The sequence below is a fragment of the Heloderma suspectum genome, chromosome 17 (genome assembly GCF_057233095.1).
Source record: "Heloderma suspectum isolate Gila_16-S chromosome 17, 16-S_ref, whole genome shotgun sequence".
In the NCBI taxonomy this organism is placed as follows: Eukaryota; Metazoa; Chordata; class Lepidosauria; order Squamata; family Helodermatidae; genus Heloderma; species Heloderma suspectum.
In genome coordinates, this window is record NC_139474.1 from 2,837,988 (window position 1) to 2,855,900 (window position 17,913).

The 17,913-nt window shown below is 48.6% G+C and overlaps 1 protein-coding gene across 1 annotated transcript in view; it reads left to right on the forward strand.

Moving 5' to 3' along the window:
- The window catches only part of ITGA10 (integrin subunit alpha 10), a 79,125-nt gene that overhangs the window by 34,310 nt on the left and 26,902 nt on the right, over positions 1–17,913 (forward strand). The window contains exons 7-15 of the mRNA XM_084824659.1: positions 636–784; positions 2,059–2,209; positions 5,223–5,388; positions 6,820–6,887; positions 8,986–9,130; positions 9,823–9,971; positions 11,531–11,674; positions 13,696–13,899; positions 16,243–16,373. Of these exons, the coding sequence (XP_084680785.1) occupies positions 636–784; positions 2,059–2,209; positions 5,223–5,388; positions 6,820–6,887; positions 8,986–9,130; positions 9,823–9,971; positions 11,531–11,674; positions 13,696–13,899; positions 16,243–16,373 (1,307 nt within the window). The remainder of the gene's footprint in view (positions 1–635; positions 785–2,058; positions 2,210–5,222; positions 5,389–6,819; positions 6,888–8,985; positions 9,131–9,822; positions 9,972–11,530; positions 11,675–13,695; positions 13,900–16,242; positions 16,374–17,913) is intronic.

Here is a 17,913-nt window from a genome sequence, read left to right on the forward strand (position 1 = left end):
AGGCGCAAGACATTTAAAATCCCTCCCTGTCAAAAACAGGGAGCTTGAAGAAAACAAGGAGAGGTGTGGGTGGGTTGGGGGGGCAAATCCGGTTTTCTGTAGCCTCATTGTGAGTGGTGGAGGGACTCTCGGCTGAGTCAGCATGTGTGAATGTGAGATCCTTCTCCGAGGCTAAAAAAGCGTTGGCAGGAAGCGGAGAGGGTGGCATTTTCCCAAATGAAATACACCTTTCACTATTGCTCCTATTGCTCGTTAAGCCTCTGGTGGCAGGAAGCCCCCTCCTCACCCACGTAGAGCCCTCCAGTAGTGCATACTCAAGATAAAATAATTCAGAATAATGTCATGCTTCACATTTAAATAGCAGCACAGTGCACGGGAGCAAAGGCCTTCACAGATAATGTTCTTTTCTTTTCTTTTTCTTCCCCCTTCTTCTTTTTTATGATTTGCTTTGTTTTGTTGAAATTTACAATAAAAAATCAATTAAAAAGACAATACTAAACTAGATGGACTCATGACTCGATGGCCTTGCAGGCCCCTTCCAACCCTACTATTCTATGATTCTATGATTCTATGACCTGACTCCATCTAAGACTCCATCTTCCCATGTCTCAGTTTGCATACTTTTCTCCGTGTAGGTTGGAGTCTTGCAGTACAGCGAGGTGGCAGTCCATGAATGGACTCTCAAGGACTACCAAACAGCAGAACAAGTCATCGAAGCAGCCAAAAACATTAGCCGACAGGAGGGGCTAGAAACACGGACTGCTTCTGCAATCCACAAAGCCTGGTAGGTGTGTCTTGAGGGTGGGGGGTGGGGAACAGAAGGGCAGTAGTCCGGCTCATGCACGAACACATCGTGGGGTTATCTGGGTCTGAGATGGTGGACAAGCAGATGGACATCTGTCCATCCATCTGGAGTTGGCCAAGGATATTTTGATGCCTAAGGTGGGAAATCCAATGGGAAGTCCCTTTAAAAAATTCCTGTTAAAATTCCCTTGTTTTTTTAACTTCCCTTAAAAATTCCCTTAAAAATTCCCTTTAATTTTTTTAAAAGATTACTTTTATTGAGTTTTACATAACACTTATAATATTAGCAATGACTCTATAGAGAATATCACAATTTTGCAACTAGCAAAAGAGAAAGATTATGCAAGAAATTTAAGTACAGTTAAGAGGAATCACAGGAGGTTCAATATATGAATAACTTTATATTTATCCACAAAAGTTCACCAGGGATTTAGGGTTGCTTTGTTTTGTTTTAGAATTTTAAAATATTTTTATTATATATCTAGAAAACAAAAAGAAGGAAAAAAACAAAACAAACCCCAAAGAAAATGTAAGAACGAAGCCCCCCTGAGAACAGTCCCCTAACAACTGGTGCACAATGGATTGTTACTTAGTAATACAGTTAATAATAATAATAATAATAATAATAATAATAATAATATTAACAACAACAACAACAACAATAATTGTGCTGTATACTTTTGTTTAGTTGTTACAATGTCCAGATGCTCAGGTCAGAAGGTGGGCGGGTAGCTGTAATGATCTAAGGGTACAATCTGGGGGGTGCTGGGAGTTCTAGGGCTTTTCTCTGCCTAAACATGCATAGGACTGCACCCTAAATATATCTTTCCCTATCTCTCTTGAGGACCTTGTTTATTAATATAATCAATACATGTATACCAAATTGTATGGAAGGTGTCTGATTCTTTTTGTTGCCTTCGTACCCTTCCCTGTTTATCCAGTGGGAAATCCTAATCATTATTAATGAACTGGGAGAGGTGCAGTATGCTAAGATGTTCTCCTGAGCAAGCCCCATTGGAATGAATGGAAACTGTACCAGCACATTATTGTGCTCTCGCACTGCTCCCCCATTCATTTCAATGGGACTTGCACTGGGGAACATCCTGGCAGCTTGTCCTCTGTGAACCAGATCTCTTGCCGGCCCTGCCATCACCCAAGCTCTTGCCGCACAGCCAGGCCGCCTCTGCTGGAGAAGCAGGCAAACATCTTGCCAAGTGGTCTCCTCTGCTCCCCGTTTCCGATTTCTCTCTTCAGCACAGAGGCCTTCAGTCCAGAAAGAGGTGGGAGAGTGGGAGCCACCAAGCTCATGATCGTGGTGACCGACGGGGAGTCCCACGATGGCGAAGAACTCTCCGACGCCCTGGAAGAGTGTGAGGAACGGAATGTGACGCGCTACGCCATTGCAGTGAGTGCGCTGGCCCCTGGAGTCCTCTGCATGTTGCGGTTTGTGCGTGTGCATGCATGTGTGTTCATGAGAGAGAGCTGGGTTCATACAACACGCTAACCCACATTCAGTGGTTGGGTGCGGGTTGTTGTTGTACAGTGGGTTATCGTGTTGTCTGAAGGCAGTGAGTTTTCCGCAGGGTGGCTTGTTAACCATGCAGTGTGGCTTATTTTTCTCGAACATGCCACCTTGAGAACCCATTGTTTGTTGTTAGGTTGTTCAGGATGGTTAACAAGCCACCCTGCGGAAAATGCGCTGTGTTCAGACATCATGATAATCTATGGTTCAACAACAACCCACACTCAACCACGGAGCGTGAATTAGCGTGTTGTGTGAATGCAGCCTGTGTGCGCACGGGTAAACACGGATGTAATATAAAAAAGAAAATTCAAAGATAGTTCTTCAGCCACGATTTGAGCTCAGCTACCTTCCACTTTTACGATTTCCATAACGGATGATCAAGGCTTTATTACAGATAGCGGAATCTGATTAATTTGTGTGTGAAGGCGTTTAAAATTTATTATCTATACTAAAGGTGCAATCCTATGCATGTTTAGACAGAAAGAAGTTCTATAACTCCCAGAATTCCCCAGCCAGCAATTTATTGTTAGCAACATTGTAAACTTTTTAAAGTTGAAAGGCAGTATTAAAAACACTTAAATCAATTAAATTAAATAATTTTGTTGTTGTTCAGTCGTTAAGTTGTGTCCGACTCTTCGTGACCCCATGGACCATAGCACGCCAGGCCTTCCTGTCCTCCGCTCTCTCCCGGAGTGTGCTCAAGTCCATATCCATTGCATCGGTGATGCTATCTAACCATCTCATCCACTGCCGTCCCCTTCTCCTTTTGCCTTCAGTCTTTCCCAGCATCAGGGTCTTTTCCAGAGAGTTTTCTCTTCGCATTAGGTGGCCAAAATATTTCAGCTTCAGCTTCAGTATCTGTCCTTCCAATGAGCAGTCAGGGCTGATTTCCTTTAGGATGGACTGATTTGACCTCCTTGCAGTCCAGGGGACTCGTAAGAGTCTTCTCCAGCACCACAGTTCGAAAGCATCAATTCTTCGGCGCTCAGCCTTCCTTATAGTCCAGCTCTCACAGCCATACGTTGCTACTGGGAAAACCATAGCTTTGATTATGCGGACCTTTGTCGGCAAGGTGATGTCTCTGCTTCTTACTATGCTGTCTAGGTTGGCCATAGCTTTCCTCCCAAGGAGCAAGCGTCTTTTAATTTCATGGCTACAGTCACCGTCTGCAGTGATCTTGGAGCCCAAGAAAATAAAGTCTGTCACTGCTTCCATTTCTTCCCCTTCTATATGCCAGGAAGTGATGGGGCCAGATGCCATGATCTTCATTTTTTTAATGTTGAGTTTCAAAGCAGCTTTTGCACTCTCCTCTTTCACCCTCAACAAGAGGCTCTTTAGCTCCTCTTCGCTTTCTGCCGCTAGGGTGGTATCGTCTGCATATCTGAGGTTGTTGATAATTCTCCCGGCAATCTTAATTCCGACCTGTGATTCATACAACCTGGCGTTTCTCATGATGTACTCTGCATATAAGTTAAATAAGCAGGGCGACAATATACAGCCTTGTCGTACTCCTTTCCCAATTTAAATAAAATAATAAATATGTGTTAATTCAATTATGCCTTGTGGTGCAAAAGTTGACATTCAATTGCCTTATAGCAGATGTTCATCAACAACTTCGTTAAAAGGTATTCCTCAAAGCTGATTGGTAAAAGCAAAGATCTCACAATATCCCAAATTGCAGCAGGGCAGATTATTTTCTCAGTCTTTTTCTGCATTTCAGCCTTGTTCAGAATTGAGATACGAATTGCGTACTTTTCAATTTTGGAGGGTAAATAACACAAAGCTGGTTTGCAATTCATGTGATCTGTGTGTGTTGCTTGAGCCAGTTCCTGTTGGTAGAAGATTCCAGTGAAAGAGAGGTCTGCACCTTCCTTCCTTCCTTCCTTCCTTCCTTCCTTCCTTCCTTTCTGTATAAGGTTCCCAGTGGTAGGAAATTCTAGCTGGAGAAATATCTATCTAGAAGACATTATAACGTACAAAGAGATTTTGTGGTAATGTTGAGGCCTCTGTAGTGATTGGTTGAGCTGCTGTAGTGTCACAGAAGGGCCAGGCAGGCAGCCGTGTGGCTGGCTGCCGTTGGCTGAGCTTCAGGAATTCTGGGGAGGCTAGGGCAGGCAGAAGGGTCTAGGTAAGGAGTGGGAGAAAGAAGCAGGGCTCTAGGAATATACTCTGGAAACCTCAGACTATGGGGAAGCTCAGGCCCAGGGTGCCAATCCAACTAGCCAGAGGCCCCAGTCCTGTTCCCCAGGCACCATGCCCCCTTTCCCTGGCCCCACTGACTGTTTCGTGCTTTCCCAGCTTTTGTGCAGTCCCCCCTGCCCCCCAATCTGAAAGGTTGAGATGCCTCTCTGAATGCTTAGTTACTGGCAGTAAAAGCTTTAAGTTGCTATAAGCTGTTATTTGTGAAGGTGTTTTGTTTTGGTTTTTTTTAATTTTGGGCCACCACCACCCACCACCACCCTCGAGAGTTTCCCCACAATTGGATTTGGCTTTTGGGCTGGAAGAGGCTCCTCACTCCTGGAGCAGGATATAACAGGGCTTGAGAAACAGGAGGTCCCAGGAATGGAGAAGTGGAAGAGGGAGCAGTCTAGGTAAGTGGGGAAAGGAGTCAGTGAAAGAGAGGACCCTCAGGGTGGAGAATAACCCGGGGAAAGAACAGGTACAGAAAAGAGGAAGACATGCCCTGGAGCCATAGTGGTGGGAGAGGCTGAAACTGATGTATTGATCTGAGATACGTGGCCAGGCCTATGGCCTGAGACCCCCTCTATTTTCCCCTTGCTGTTCCTCCACCACTACCTGTATTTATCCACACATGCATCATAAAGTTCTGAGGCAGGTTGCGAAGGGTCGCAACGAGCGCTCCCCAAATCTTGTACGGCTTTTCTTCCCTCAGGTGTTGGGGCACTACATTCGACGGCAGAAAGATCCCAACTCTTTCATCAATGAAATTAAATACATCGCCAGCGACCCTGACGAGAAGTATTTCTTCAACGTGACTGACGAGGCAGCCCTGAACGATATTGTGGATGCTTTGGGGGACAGGATATTTAGCCTCGAAGGTACTGGAAGGGTGGGACTGTTCATGCCGGGGTGGGGAGGAGGGAGGGTACCGCAAGAGCAGAGCCACTGTGATTTATGAAGGTCAAACAAAACTGGGAGTATGAGAAGGACTTGGCAGCTGTCTAATGGCTCCCATTACAATTTCCTGGCTGTCCTACATTTATGTACGTATGTATTTACAGTATTTTTGCCCCGCTCCTCAGCCAAAAATTAATGCAGCTTTTGGGCTGCATTAATAGAAGCATCGCTTCCAAATCCCGGGAAGTACTAGTTCCCCTCTACTCAGCACTGGTCAGGCCTCATCTGGAGTACTGTGTCCAGTTCTGGGCACCACACTTTAAGAAGGATGCAGACAAGCTGGAGAGGGTTCAGAGCAGGGCAGCGAAGGTGATCAGGGGACTGGAAACAAAGCCCTGTGAGGAGAGACTGAGAGAACTGGGCCTGTTTAGCCTTGAGAGGAGAAGACTGAGGGGAGACATGATGGCGCTCTTCAAGTCCTTGAAAGGTTGTCCCAGAGAGGAAGGCCAGGATCTCTTCTCGATCATCCCAGAGTGCAGGACACAGAATAATGGGCTCAAGCTACAGGAAGCCAGATTCCGGCTGAACATCAGGAAAAACGTCCTGACTGTTAGAGCAATACGACAGTGGAACCGAGTACCTGGGGAGGTGGTGGGCTCTCCCACACTGGAGGTGCTCAAGACGAGGCTGGACAGCCATCTGTCAGGGATGCTCTGACTCTGATTCCTGCATTGAGCAGGGGGTTGGACTCGATGGCCTTGTAGGCCCCTTCCAACCCTACTATTCTATGATTCTATGAAAAAGGCTCCCCGAGCGGTTTGCCCAGATTAATACTGAGACAGTCCCTGCCCTCAGTCTTACAATCTAAAAGACACGACACGAAAAGGATTGGGAGGGAGGAGGAAAAAAGCCAAAGAGAGGCACTAGAAAAACTTCATAAACACCAAACCATGTCTAGATATGTGTGGGGCACATGGCCAGGGCTGGTAGGGGGGCTTGGCACAGTGCCCTCGAGTTGGCCTCTCCTATGCCAGTAGCCCTGCTGCCCCCCCCACACACACACACACTCCCAGCAGTGTGGGATCTCCTCCAACTGAGCACTCGTTGGCTATCATTTTAATTTCCCACAATGCCCTCGAGCAACACCACATTGGGGGCTTTGGCGAGAATTAAGATGGCCGCCACTTGGTGCCAAATGCTGGGGGGGATTATGGGGGGCGGGCAGAGCAGGTGTCACCAGGCCCTGCCAGGGTACTGGGCCCCCAGCAAATGTCTGAAGACCCCGTGTGGTGATTCTGGATGTGGCAGGGCAGGCGTGGCGAGTGCTTCGTGGCTGCTTTTCTACAGAATATACCTGACGTGATGTCCAAAGATTAACAGGTTGCTACTTCCCTTCTCCCCATTCCTGCCAGGGACCCGCGAGTATAGCTCTTTTGAGCTGGAAATGTCACAGATCGGCTTCTCCACACACCTTCTCGAGGTAAGAAGATGGCTTGGGAGGAAAAGGCTGTCTGGCCTCTTGGTCTGGGCATGTGCCCATCAGGGAAGGTGGCTTGAAGGCTGGGCGAAGGGCAAAGGCAGATGGGTTCTATCTGCCTTTGCAGCCTTCCCCAAACTCGTGCTCACCAGATGTGTTGGACCATTTTTTATTTTATTGATTTACATTATTTGTATACCGCTCCATATCTAAAAGAGCCTTGTGTGGCGCAGAATGGTGGGCGGCTGTATAGCTACCGAAGCTCTCCCCACGACCTGAGTTCGATCCCAGCGGAAGCTGGGTCTTGGGTAGCCGGCTCAGGTCGACTCAGCCCTCCATCCTTCCGGGTCGGTAAAATGAGGACCCAGCTTGCTGGGGGAAAGGTAGTCACGCCTGGGGAAAGCCATGGCAAACCACCCCGCTACAGTCTGCCATGAAAACGCCAGCGCAAGCGGCGCCCCTCTAGGAGTCAGCAATGACCCGGTGCTTGCACAGGAGGAACCTGCCTGCCTGCCATATCTAAAACAGATTTCGGGGTGGCGAACATAAAAGGTAAAATAGTAAAAGGATAAAAAGATTAGAACACCATATTAAAATTATGCGTTTTAGAAACAGAATACCAATAAAACCGTGGCTGGTCAGTTAAGGAATGCCTCCTGGAACAGTGCTGGACTACAACTCCCATCATCCCCAGACTGCATGCACCAGCTTGGGGAAGGCTCCTCTAGTGAAGCCAAGCAATGGATCGCTGGGTGGGGCTGTGCAGAGGGAGGGGCAGGACTCTACAGCCGGGAGCTTGCTGAGGTCTCCGTTGTTCCGATTGACTTAGAAGGGGACAAAGCAAATGACCTAAAATCTGGGACGGAGCCCAAACCCCGGAGTCCCCGCGGACGGGGGCTCCCCCGTACCCTCAGTGGAGCTCCTGAGTGCATCCTGTTACTTGCTCCCATATAAGTGTTTTAATTCATTTTTAAGATATGTTTTAGCCCATCTCTCAGTCTCAAGTCTACTGAGGCAGCTTAGCAACATTTTTGAAACACTCGGCGTATTGAAGGGATAGCTTGGCCACAGTGGTACAGGCACATGTAACCTCAAGGCTGGACTACTGCAATGCGCTCTCTGTGGGGCTGCCCTGGAGGCCGGTCCAGCAGCTGCAGCTAGTGCAGAATGCTGCAGCTCGGCTGTTGTCGGGAGCTGCCCCTTTCAGCGTGCAACTCCTTTGCTGAGGGAACTGCATGGGCTGCCGCTTCGCTACCGGGCCAGGTTTAATTTTCTGTTACTGGTTTATAAGTAAACGACTTGCGGAAGAGGATATTTGAGAGATCCCCCTCTCCCTTACCAGCCTGCCCTGACACTGAGGTCGTCGGATGATGCGCTCCGGTGGTTTTGCATGGACCTGTGCTCTGCTTGGAGTCCACTCGGAGTAGAGCCTTCAGCATACTGGCTTTCTCCCTGTGGAACTCTCTGCCTGTTGATGTCAGACCGGTGCCAGCTTTGCTTTGTTTGGGGCATCAGCCAAAAACCATCTGACAGAACAGCAAGGATTCCTTACTTCGCGTGCTGCTTGCCTTCCTTGCTAGCCATGGTGCCTTGGCCAGGACCAAATGTTGCCAGGGGACCTGGCCCAAGCCCCTGATGCCCGGGACATCACCGTGTCTCCCAGAAGTCAGTTGGCCCGTGGAGACCTGGCTGGAGGGGCAGTTGGCCCCCTCCCTGAAACTACTTCCCCCACCCAAGGCTTGGGCAAGTCATGAACCCTCAAACTAACCTACCTGACAGGATTCTTGTGAAGATAAAATGGGGGGCGGGGGGAGGTGACTATGTATGCCACCTTGAGCTTACTGGCAGAATGATGGGATATAACTGCAAGGAGTGAATGTATAAAGGCAGCTCAGGTCCCATCCTTCCAAGAACAGTTGCAGTGATGAGAACATGTATCTGTGGAAGTATCCGTTTGTCACTTCGTGGTGAGACTTCCCTGTAAAAACGAGTAAGTCGTTGAATAAATGCCACCTTTCGTTTTTAAGTGTTACGTTAGCAGGGGAAGCTTTTGAGCGTTCCTTTGCGTTGCGGACGGCTGTCGTTGCTTGTTTCCTGGCAGGATGGAATCCTCTTTGGCATGGTGGGGGCCTACGACTGGGACGGGGCTGTGCTGAAGGAGAGCAGGATGGGCCGGATCATCCCGCCGCGGGAAGCCTTTGAGAGGGAGTTCCCCCTGAAGCTGAAAAACCACGCTGCCTATCTGGGTAAGGCAGGCAGGCAGGAACGCAGCTCTGTCTTGCGCAGCGCCTTCCCCAAACTGGTGCCCATTGAGTGACTGCCATCATGCTCAGCCAGCAGGGCCAACAGCCTCCCGTTGGGGAGTATGCAGGGTGGCCGAAGGACCTGGCACGCTGCTCCCCCGCCCCCAATTGGGAGGCCGAGCGGCGCACTCAGGTCAGATCCCCACTGTTATCTCCAGTCAAAGTTAATAGCGGGGATTCCTCTCCCTGCTGGTCCTAAAGGGCAGGGACATGGGGGAGGGGCCTCTCCTGAGGCCCCATGGGCCAGATGGGCCCGCCAAATTGACCTGTGGGCCAGAGGTTCCCCATTCCTGATAGAATGGATGGGCTATCATCAGTTCATATATAGTCATGGAAAATCATGGTCTTACATTGACCACAGGTGTCTTGCAAAACCTGTTGTTCATTTATTAATATTATTTGCATATTAATTTTGTTTACCGGGTTAAGCACTTCCATAGTTCTTAGCATCGTTGGTTTTTCTTTTTCCTTACTCCAACCTTGTGAGGTAGGTCAATATTTGTTCCCATTTTACAGAAAGGAGAACTGAGGCTGAGGGTTGAAGTGACTTGCCCAAGACTAACCAGTGAGTCCAGGACATGGCAGGCTTGCGTTCTTTCTCCTCTTTATTCTCTCTTTCCCTTTTTCTTTCCCAGGCTACACAGTCTCCTCAATCAAACTCAGGAACGGGAGGGGGCTGTATGTGGCGGGTGCCCCCCGCTTCGGGCACAAGGGGAAAGTGATTCTCTTTGAGATGAACAGCGGCGGCAGCGTAACCATCTCCCAGGCCCTGACTGGGGACCAGGTGAGAGACGAGGCGGCGGTGACAACCGTGGCTCATTTCTGGAGTTCCAGGCCGTTTTTAAGAGCGATATCCAAGCTTCTGGAAACACTGTTCCCCACTGCCAAATACGTAGAGAGTGGAAAAGCAGCCTTCACGAGCCTAGGGGCACTCTCTCTTTTATGGACTATCGCCTGTTGGTTGGGGAGTGGAGATTTAAATTAGGAAATGGGCAAGTGGGGGGAAAGGCTAACCTCTCCCCTCACTGCCGCAATCCTGATCCGATTCAGACCCCCTGACAGTTATTCGTTTTTTTCTCAAAGTACAGAGAAGGTCCTAACTATGGATCTCTGGTGTCACATCTTGTCTATCCCTTAGATTCATGAGTATTTCAGGGCCTAACTAGATGTTACAGGAGAACTGTGGCTGCATTTCCCAATAGTTTTGTTCTGACTTTAGTGCAGCCTGGAGGGGAGAGGGGCGGCCGCCCCTCTTATCTGAGCAATGGTGCTCGGGGGGGGGGGGGCAATATCCTGCAGGTGCTGATTTGCTAATTGAAATTGTCAACCCCAACCCCGCTCTTATCTCTGCAGTAGCAAATGCAGCTACCAATCACGGATTTCCTGTCTGGTGTAGTTTCGCTCCCAACTTTTGTGTGCCCATCATCTTAGGTGCAAGGGATGCATTTGAAAATAGGGACAGGAAAATAGGAATCTCTGTATTTCCAGCCGGTGTCACTTTTCGCCTAAGCCCCCGACCCCGTCCCGTTCTGTTGTTTCCACATCAGTCTGCAAATTAATCCTCTGAAATTATGCATTTAAATATGTAGTAAAAGTATGCATTTGTGTGTTTAAATGTGTACTTGTTTTCTCAAGATGCATATTTAAATGTGTACTTGTTTTCTCAAGATGCATATTTAAATGTGTACTTGTTTTCTCAAGATGCATATTTAAATGTGTACTTGTTTTCTCAAGATGCATATTTAAATGTGTACTTGTTTTCTCAAGATGCATATTTAAATGCCTGTTTTAGATGTTTAAACTGCCAAGAACTACACCACAATGTTCGGAGCAGTGCTAAATCTGGCAGCTGGCTAAGTTCTGATTTGCACTTTAGCCCAAGCTGTGCGGGTTGGGTTATTTCCTACCAGAATTCACAAAGCTTGAACGCCGCAAGCCATCTGTATTTGAGAACAGGCAACCGTATCGTTAACCTTGTGTGGATCCACGTTTTCTCCTCCTTCTGGAAAATTGTCTTTTGTACCGCAACTGCCTCTCTCTGAGTTTGCATCCAGATGTCAGGGGGGGTCCTTTTTGTGCCAGCATGCCCCTGCCAGCCACGCTGGCTGAGGGGTGCTGGGAGTTGTAAGACTTTTGTGAACCGCCCAGAGAGCTTCGGCTATTGGGCGGTATAGAAATGAAGTAAATAAATAAAAATAAATAAATAAATAAATATTTTTCTGTCTAAACTTGCATAGGACTGCAGCCTTAAGAAACATATGCGAAATAAGGACCTTCGTGTGAGTTGTGTCCAGCACGGAGGGACTTGTGCAGTTTGGACACAGGTTGTGTCTCCTTTTGCAGATTGGTTCCTACTTTGGCAGTGAAGTGTGCCCCGTTGATGTGAACGGGGATGGGATCACAGACGTCCTGCTGGTGGCTGCTCCCATGTACCTGGGCCCTCAGAACAAAGAGACAGGCCGCGTTTACATCTACAGAGTGGGCCAGGTGAGTGCATTTGAGCAGGCAATCCCCCCCCCCACTGCTCCTAAAAAAAGGGGAAGAGGGGTTACAAGAAGAGGGGAAGGGGTATTATTTTACCGTGGCCGATTCTTGATGTGACTTCTGTTACTGCCTTTGTTGTTATTGCTGGTTTTATTGTTGGCTTTTATTGTTGTTTTTATGTTTTTAGCGCTTCTAATATTGTTACTGTTTTTACGTATTTTATTGCGGTGAGCAAAAATGGTTCCATATAGTTGAGCCACCTGTTTACTGCAGCAGGCAGCCAGGTGCTCTGATGGAAAGCCTTTTAGCTCTTTTAGCTGTTTTAAATTTGTTACTGTATTTTAAGCATTGCTGCTAGGTTTTTTGCTGGTTGTACTTTGATACTGTGGTTTTAATGCTTTTATATTTCATATTGATTTTATGCTGGGGTTTTAATTTTTGTGAACCGCCTAGAGAACTTCAGTGATTGGGTGGTATAGAAATGTAATAAATAAATAAATAAATAAATAAAGGAAGGCCAGAGAAGCACTGGGTATTCTGAAGGAGACTTCCTCTAGAATATCCGTCTAAAAATAATTGCTTTGCTGGATTGGATGAAATGCCCATCTTGCTCAACCTGGTAGTCCAAAACATCTGCAACTCCCAGCATGCCCAACCATTGAGCATGTTGGCTGGGGCTGATGGGAGTTGAAGTCCAAAACATCTGCAGGATACCAGGCTGGAGAAGGTTGGGATAGACCTGTCAGGGTGGACACTGAGCCCATAGAATCCCAGAGTAGTTCTGATTCTGAGGAAGAGCAGCCGCTCCTGGGAGAGGAGCGCGCTCATCCTTCCCAGGGCCAACAGCTGACAGAGATTCCTCCCACCGGCATTCCTAGCATAGATAGCGGTCCTGGGAGTGAGAGAGTGCAGGAAGCAGACTTGCTGGACGCGCGACGCCGACACAGGGAGCAGCGCCAAATGGAGGGCGCGGAAAGGAGGCGTAGTGCCCGGTTGGCACGCAAACAACGGTTGTGCCCAGAGGATCCAAGGGAAAAGGGGAGGGACTCTCCCTAGCCCATAAGTTCAGGGTCTGCCAGTGATTCTCCTTCCAACGGGGACCAACTGTTCCCACTTAGGGCATAGGTACTCTGCTGCTCATATCTAGTTGCTAACAGTAGAGTTGTTAAGTTGTAAAAGAGGAATAAAGCTTTGAAAAGAATCCCTTTGTCTGTGTCTGGACTTGGCTACTGGATTAGACTGAGAGAGGCCTCCAAGGAGCCCTTGACAAGACCATTCCTTCTCCCTGAATTTGTGTAATTGCTTTTTTAAAAAAAGACATCTTCGCTAGTGGCTGCTGCCACGTCTTGTGGTAGCGAATTCCATGAGCCAAGTATGTGCTGTGTGCAGAACTACTTACCTTCTGGCTGTTCTGAATCCGCTGGATAACTCAAGAATGAGAGGGAACAAATCCCATATCTCTGGCAGAAATAGAGCAGAAATTAATGAACCCTCTTTCCATAACAGACCGAGTCCTGTGAGGAATGGTTGAAAGAGCTGGGTATGTTGACACTGGAGAAGAGAAGATAAAGGGGAGACATCACGGTGGTCTTTAAATACCCGAAAGGCTGTTATGCAGAAGATGGAGCAGTCTTGCTCTCTGTTGGTCATGAGGTCAAGACTAGAACCAACAGGGGGAAATTGCAGGGAAACAGATTTCAGCTAAATGTTAGGAGGAAATTCCTAACAGTGAGAGCTGTTCAGCAGTGGAGCAGACTGGTGGGTTCTCCTTGGAGATACTTAAGCAAAGGCTGGATGGTCAGGGATGCTGCAGCTGAGCCTGCATTGAGCAGGGGGTTGGACTAGATGATCTCTGAGGCCCCTTCCAACTCTATGATTCCATGGTCATATCTGAGAAACAGAGGGTTTCTTCCTGATCTTGGTGGACACGCACAACGGAGGCATAAGAGGCCCCGCTGTCTCTACCATGTCATTTATGCACATTAAACAATTCTCTCTCCCCCCCCCGCCACTCTCTTTTGAAGTCGCTCCTCTCTTTCAATGGGACCCTCCACGCTGACCCCAAACCCCAAGATGCTCGTTTTGGCTACTCCCTCCTGGCTGTCCCTGACCTGAATCACGACAGCTTCAATGATGTGGTGGTGGGCGCGCCGTTGGAGGATAGCCACCAGGGGGCTGTCTACGTGTACCATGGGTACCGCACCTCCGTGCTGCCGCGCTTCAAACAGGTGAGCGAGCGGCGCGCGCGCTTGGCTCCGGGCTGGCGCCACGGGTCGGCATGGTCTGGCGCCTGCCGAGGGCCCACACCCCAGCAGGGGCCCCCTGGCAAGAACCCCTGGAGTTGCTCTCCTCCTCTCCTTTGCCGCCTGCTGGTCCCCCCGCCTCTCGCTCTGGCCCAGACGACGGTGGTGGTGAGAAGGCGCAGCAGCAGATGCCGCGGCCTCCCTGCTCCCCGGCCCTCTGCCTGTCCAGCCAGCCAGTGGTGCCAATGATGCGGAAGACCTTGAGGAACAAGAGCGGCTGGTGATGATGGCGGTGGAAAGGACCACCGACTCAGTGAGGGGGGGCCCGTGCAGGGGGTCTCACCCAAGGGCCCTCACGTAGCCAAGCAATGGCATAACTATGGTTTTCATGTTAGACATCACCTGAAACCCATGTTAGCAGAAAGCATCGTTCGCAAACCTGCTTCAAGCCATGATTTCCAATTCCGCTTTTCCTGCCGAAGCGTAAACCACAGCTTGTTGATTCCAGGCAGACCGTGGTTAAGCTTCAGGAACCCTGGTTTTATGTGAAATCAGAACCGAACCAAAATCTGATTCTATTTAGCGTAGCCAAACTTTGCATTCGTGTTAAGGTCTGTATGGAGACCATTTTACTTTGAGAAATTGCAGGTCGTCTCCTCTTTCTTCTCCTCCCCAGGTTTGTTCATTTAATCCCTTGAAATTGTTGGCACAGAATAAATAAGTGGTTATAATAGAGCAAGCTGACCAATGTAAAACATTTTGGCTAAAGAACAATGTAATATAAAAAGAATGGATGAATGAATGAATGATTACAGTCATCGATCAATTAGAATTTTGATACAAAAAAAAAAGGCACCAAGCCAAAAACAGATACATAAAACATTTGGGTTTTTAAAAGGGAGCCAACATATTTTTTTTTCCTAATTTGCACTGAAGTTAAAAAAAAAGCAGTCCTCTCACTGATATAGGATGAATCATATGAGCCAACCTTGTGATGTGACTGCAAAAAAGGCAAATGCTATTTGGGGCTGCATTAATAGAAGTATAGCTTCCAAATCACATGAAATACTAGTTCCCTTCTACTCAGTTAGGCCTCATCTGGAGTACTGTGTCCAGTTCTGGGCACCGCACTTTAAGAAGGATGCAGAAAAACTGGGGAGGGTTCAGAGGAGGGCAAGGAAGATGATCAGGGGACTGGAAACAAAGCCCTGTGAGGAGAGACTGAAAGAACTGGGCATGTTTAGCCTTGAGAAGAGAAGACTGAGGGGAGACATGATGGTGCTCTTCAAGTCCTTGAAAGGTTGTCACAGAGAGGAAGGCCAGGATCTCTTCTCAATCATCCCCGAGTGCAGGATATGGAATAATGGGCTCCAGTGGCAGGAAGCCAGATTCCGACTGATCATCAGGAAAAAACTTCCCAGCTCTTAGGGCAGTACAACAATGGAACCACTGACCTAGGGAGATGGTGGGCTCTCTCACACTGGAGGCATTCAAGATGAGGCTGGACAGCTGTCTGTCAGGAATGCTCTCCCTTAGATTCCAGCATTGAGCAGGGGGTTGGACTTGATGGTCTTACAGGCCCCTTCCAACCCTACTATTCCATGATTCTATGATCATCCTTTAATTAGAACAATGTCAAATGTTTAGAAGATCATCCCAGAACAGTTCTTAGTAGAAGAAGGATCAGCCTTTCTCTGCAGTCTCTATACAAATTACAATACAGAACTACATGATCAACAGACTCTTATTATTCCAGTTCCCCCCAAACGGAGACGTTTGTTAACTGGGGTCTTACTATATTGTCGGCTTAACAGGGCAGCACGTTGAAATGAGCAAACGTAAATGCCCCCCTGTATTTGGAGACAGTCAGGGTATGCTGATGCAAAGCTCTAACTATTCTTTTTTTAAAGGATTACTTAATAATAAGAGGCAACAGGATTTATCAGCTGGCATTCTCAAATACTGGGGACCTAAATCTACTATTCTGCATATAGCCCGGAGATGTGCTTTCTTTAAGCCGTAATTGCCAAGAAGCTCAACAGAAAAGCTAGGGGAAGCCCAGCTTTGTGAGTGAAATGACTGATACGCGTATCATCGAATGAAATCCTGGCTCGGTTCCCCCCAGCTTCAGGTCTTACATATATCTTTCAAAGGCCACGTGAATATTTGTGTGGCTTTTCCAGGCCTTGACCCTGGAGAGGGAAAGGGCCAGTTGGACTGCTTGCGGTGAAGATGCAGAATGGAAGGTGCAGAGCAGTCCCCCTGCTATAGCCAGCTAACCGGCCTTTCCAGGTGTCTCTTGAGCCTTTGGTCTGTTCTTTCTGACAGCGAATTGAATCGTCGGGGTTCCGCCGGGGCTTTAGCTACTTCGGTCGCAGCTTGGACGGGCAGATTGATTTGGATGGCGACGGGCTGGTGGACCTTGCCGTCGGAGCTCAGGGCGCTGCGGTGGTCCTGAGGTGAGAGGGGCGGACCGGTGGGTTATTGAAAGGGGAGAGAAGAACTCTATGCAGATGGTGGGAGAAGAAGTGCGTCGTCGTGCTGCGCGCTGCCCTGAATATCGGAATTGGTTGGAAGGTGGGACGTATGTTCTCTCCATGCTTTTGTAGCCCACCTTCTCCCCACGGAACTCACAACAGTGCACGGTACATTTAATCCCTATTTAATCCCCACAACAACCCTGAGAGGTAGGTTGGCTGAGACACAGCGAGCAGTGGCCCAAGGTCACCCGGTAAGCTTCGTGGCCGAGTGGGGATTTGAACCTGGGTCTCCCCAGCTGTAGTACAACGTCCTAATCGCCTTGCCTTGGATGCAGCATCCAAGCGTTGCTGCGCTCCACAGTTCCCAGCTCCACTTCTCTGGCTGTCGCTTGCAGGGAAATGTGCCCTTTTTCGTAGGACGTTCCCAGGGAGGAGACACAGGGCTGCTGCTGCTGTTGGTGACAGCGAGGCCTTTCACATAACGTCTAGTTCTGGCCTTGGTGGATGTTATATTCCAGGGCAGGGGTGCAGAGACTCAGGCCTGGGGTCTGGATCTGGCCGTGCAGGGGGCAGGATCCAGCCCTTCAAGGTTCCCCCAGAACCCCTACCCCTGGTCCCATCCTGTTTCTGCCGAACATCTATTGTTTGGTGGCTTTCCAGCATTTGTGCAGTGTTTTTCCCCATTCTGAAGGGTCAAAATGTCTATCTCAAGAATTACATTACTGCTTTACGCTAAAATATGCTGGTGATTTGGGCATTTTGGCCCCTTTGCCATCAGCCTCCTTCCCACCTGCCTGTGGCCCCACCTACCAGTGGAATGCAGCCCCCGAGAGCGTCCCCAAATTGGAATTTGGCCCTCAGGCTGAAAGAGGCTTTGCCCCCCTGTTCTGTGGGTATTGGTGTTGGGGCTTTATTAAAAAACAACGTTATATAATCCTCTGAATAACACACAGCCAGAGCAAAGAATTCTGTGTGACTCCAAAGCTTGCATCTAGAATTTCAGATGGTCCCTGGTCCAAATAAAGGTGGCAGCTCCCAGCATAAATAATTTTAAAAGAGTCCGTTGAAAAACATAAAATTAAGAGAGATAAAAAGCCCACTCTCCACAGGGGAAGAATAAATGCAACAGCCGCGATAGTTTAATGACCAAGAGTTGAACGCCACCCCTAAAGTTCTTCTGAAGAGCCATGATTTAGCCATATGACTGTCAGTGGCCAAAGGCTGAGCCAGGAGGGTCTTCTTAGGGCGGGCGTTCTGTAGGTGAGATGCACTGACCGAAAAAGCCCTCTCGTGTGCTTGCTTGCCAAGCCTCCGATGGCAGAAGGACCAAGATGTTGAACCTCTGAAGGCCTCTGCTGTTGAACAAAGAGCGTGGGTAGATTCTCTCCCACACTGGAGTCCTTCAAGAAGAGGCTGGACAGCCACCTGTCGGGGATGCTCTGACTTGGATTCCTGCATTGAGCAGGGGGTTGGACTCGATGGCCTTGTAGGCCCCTTCCAACCCTACGATTCTATGATG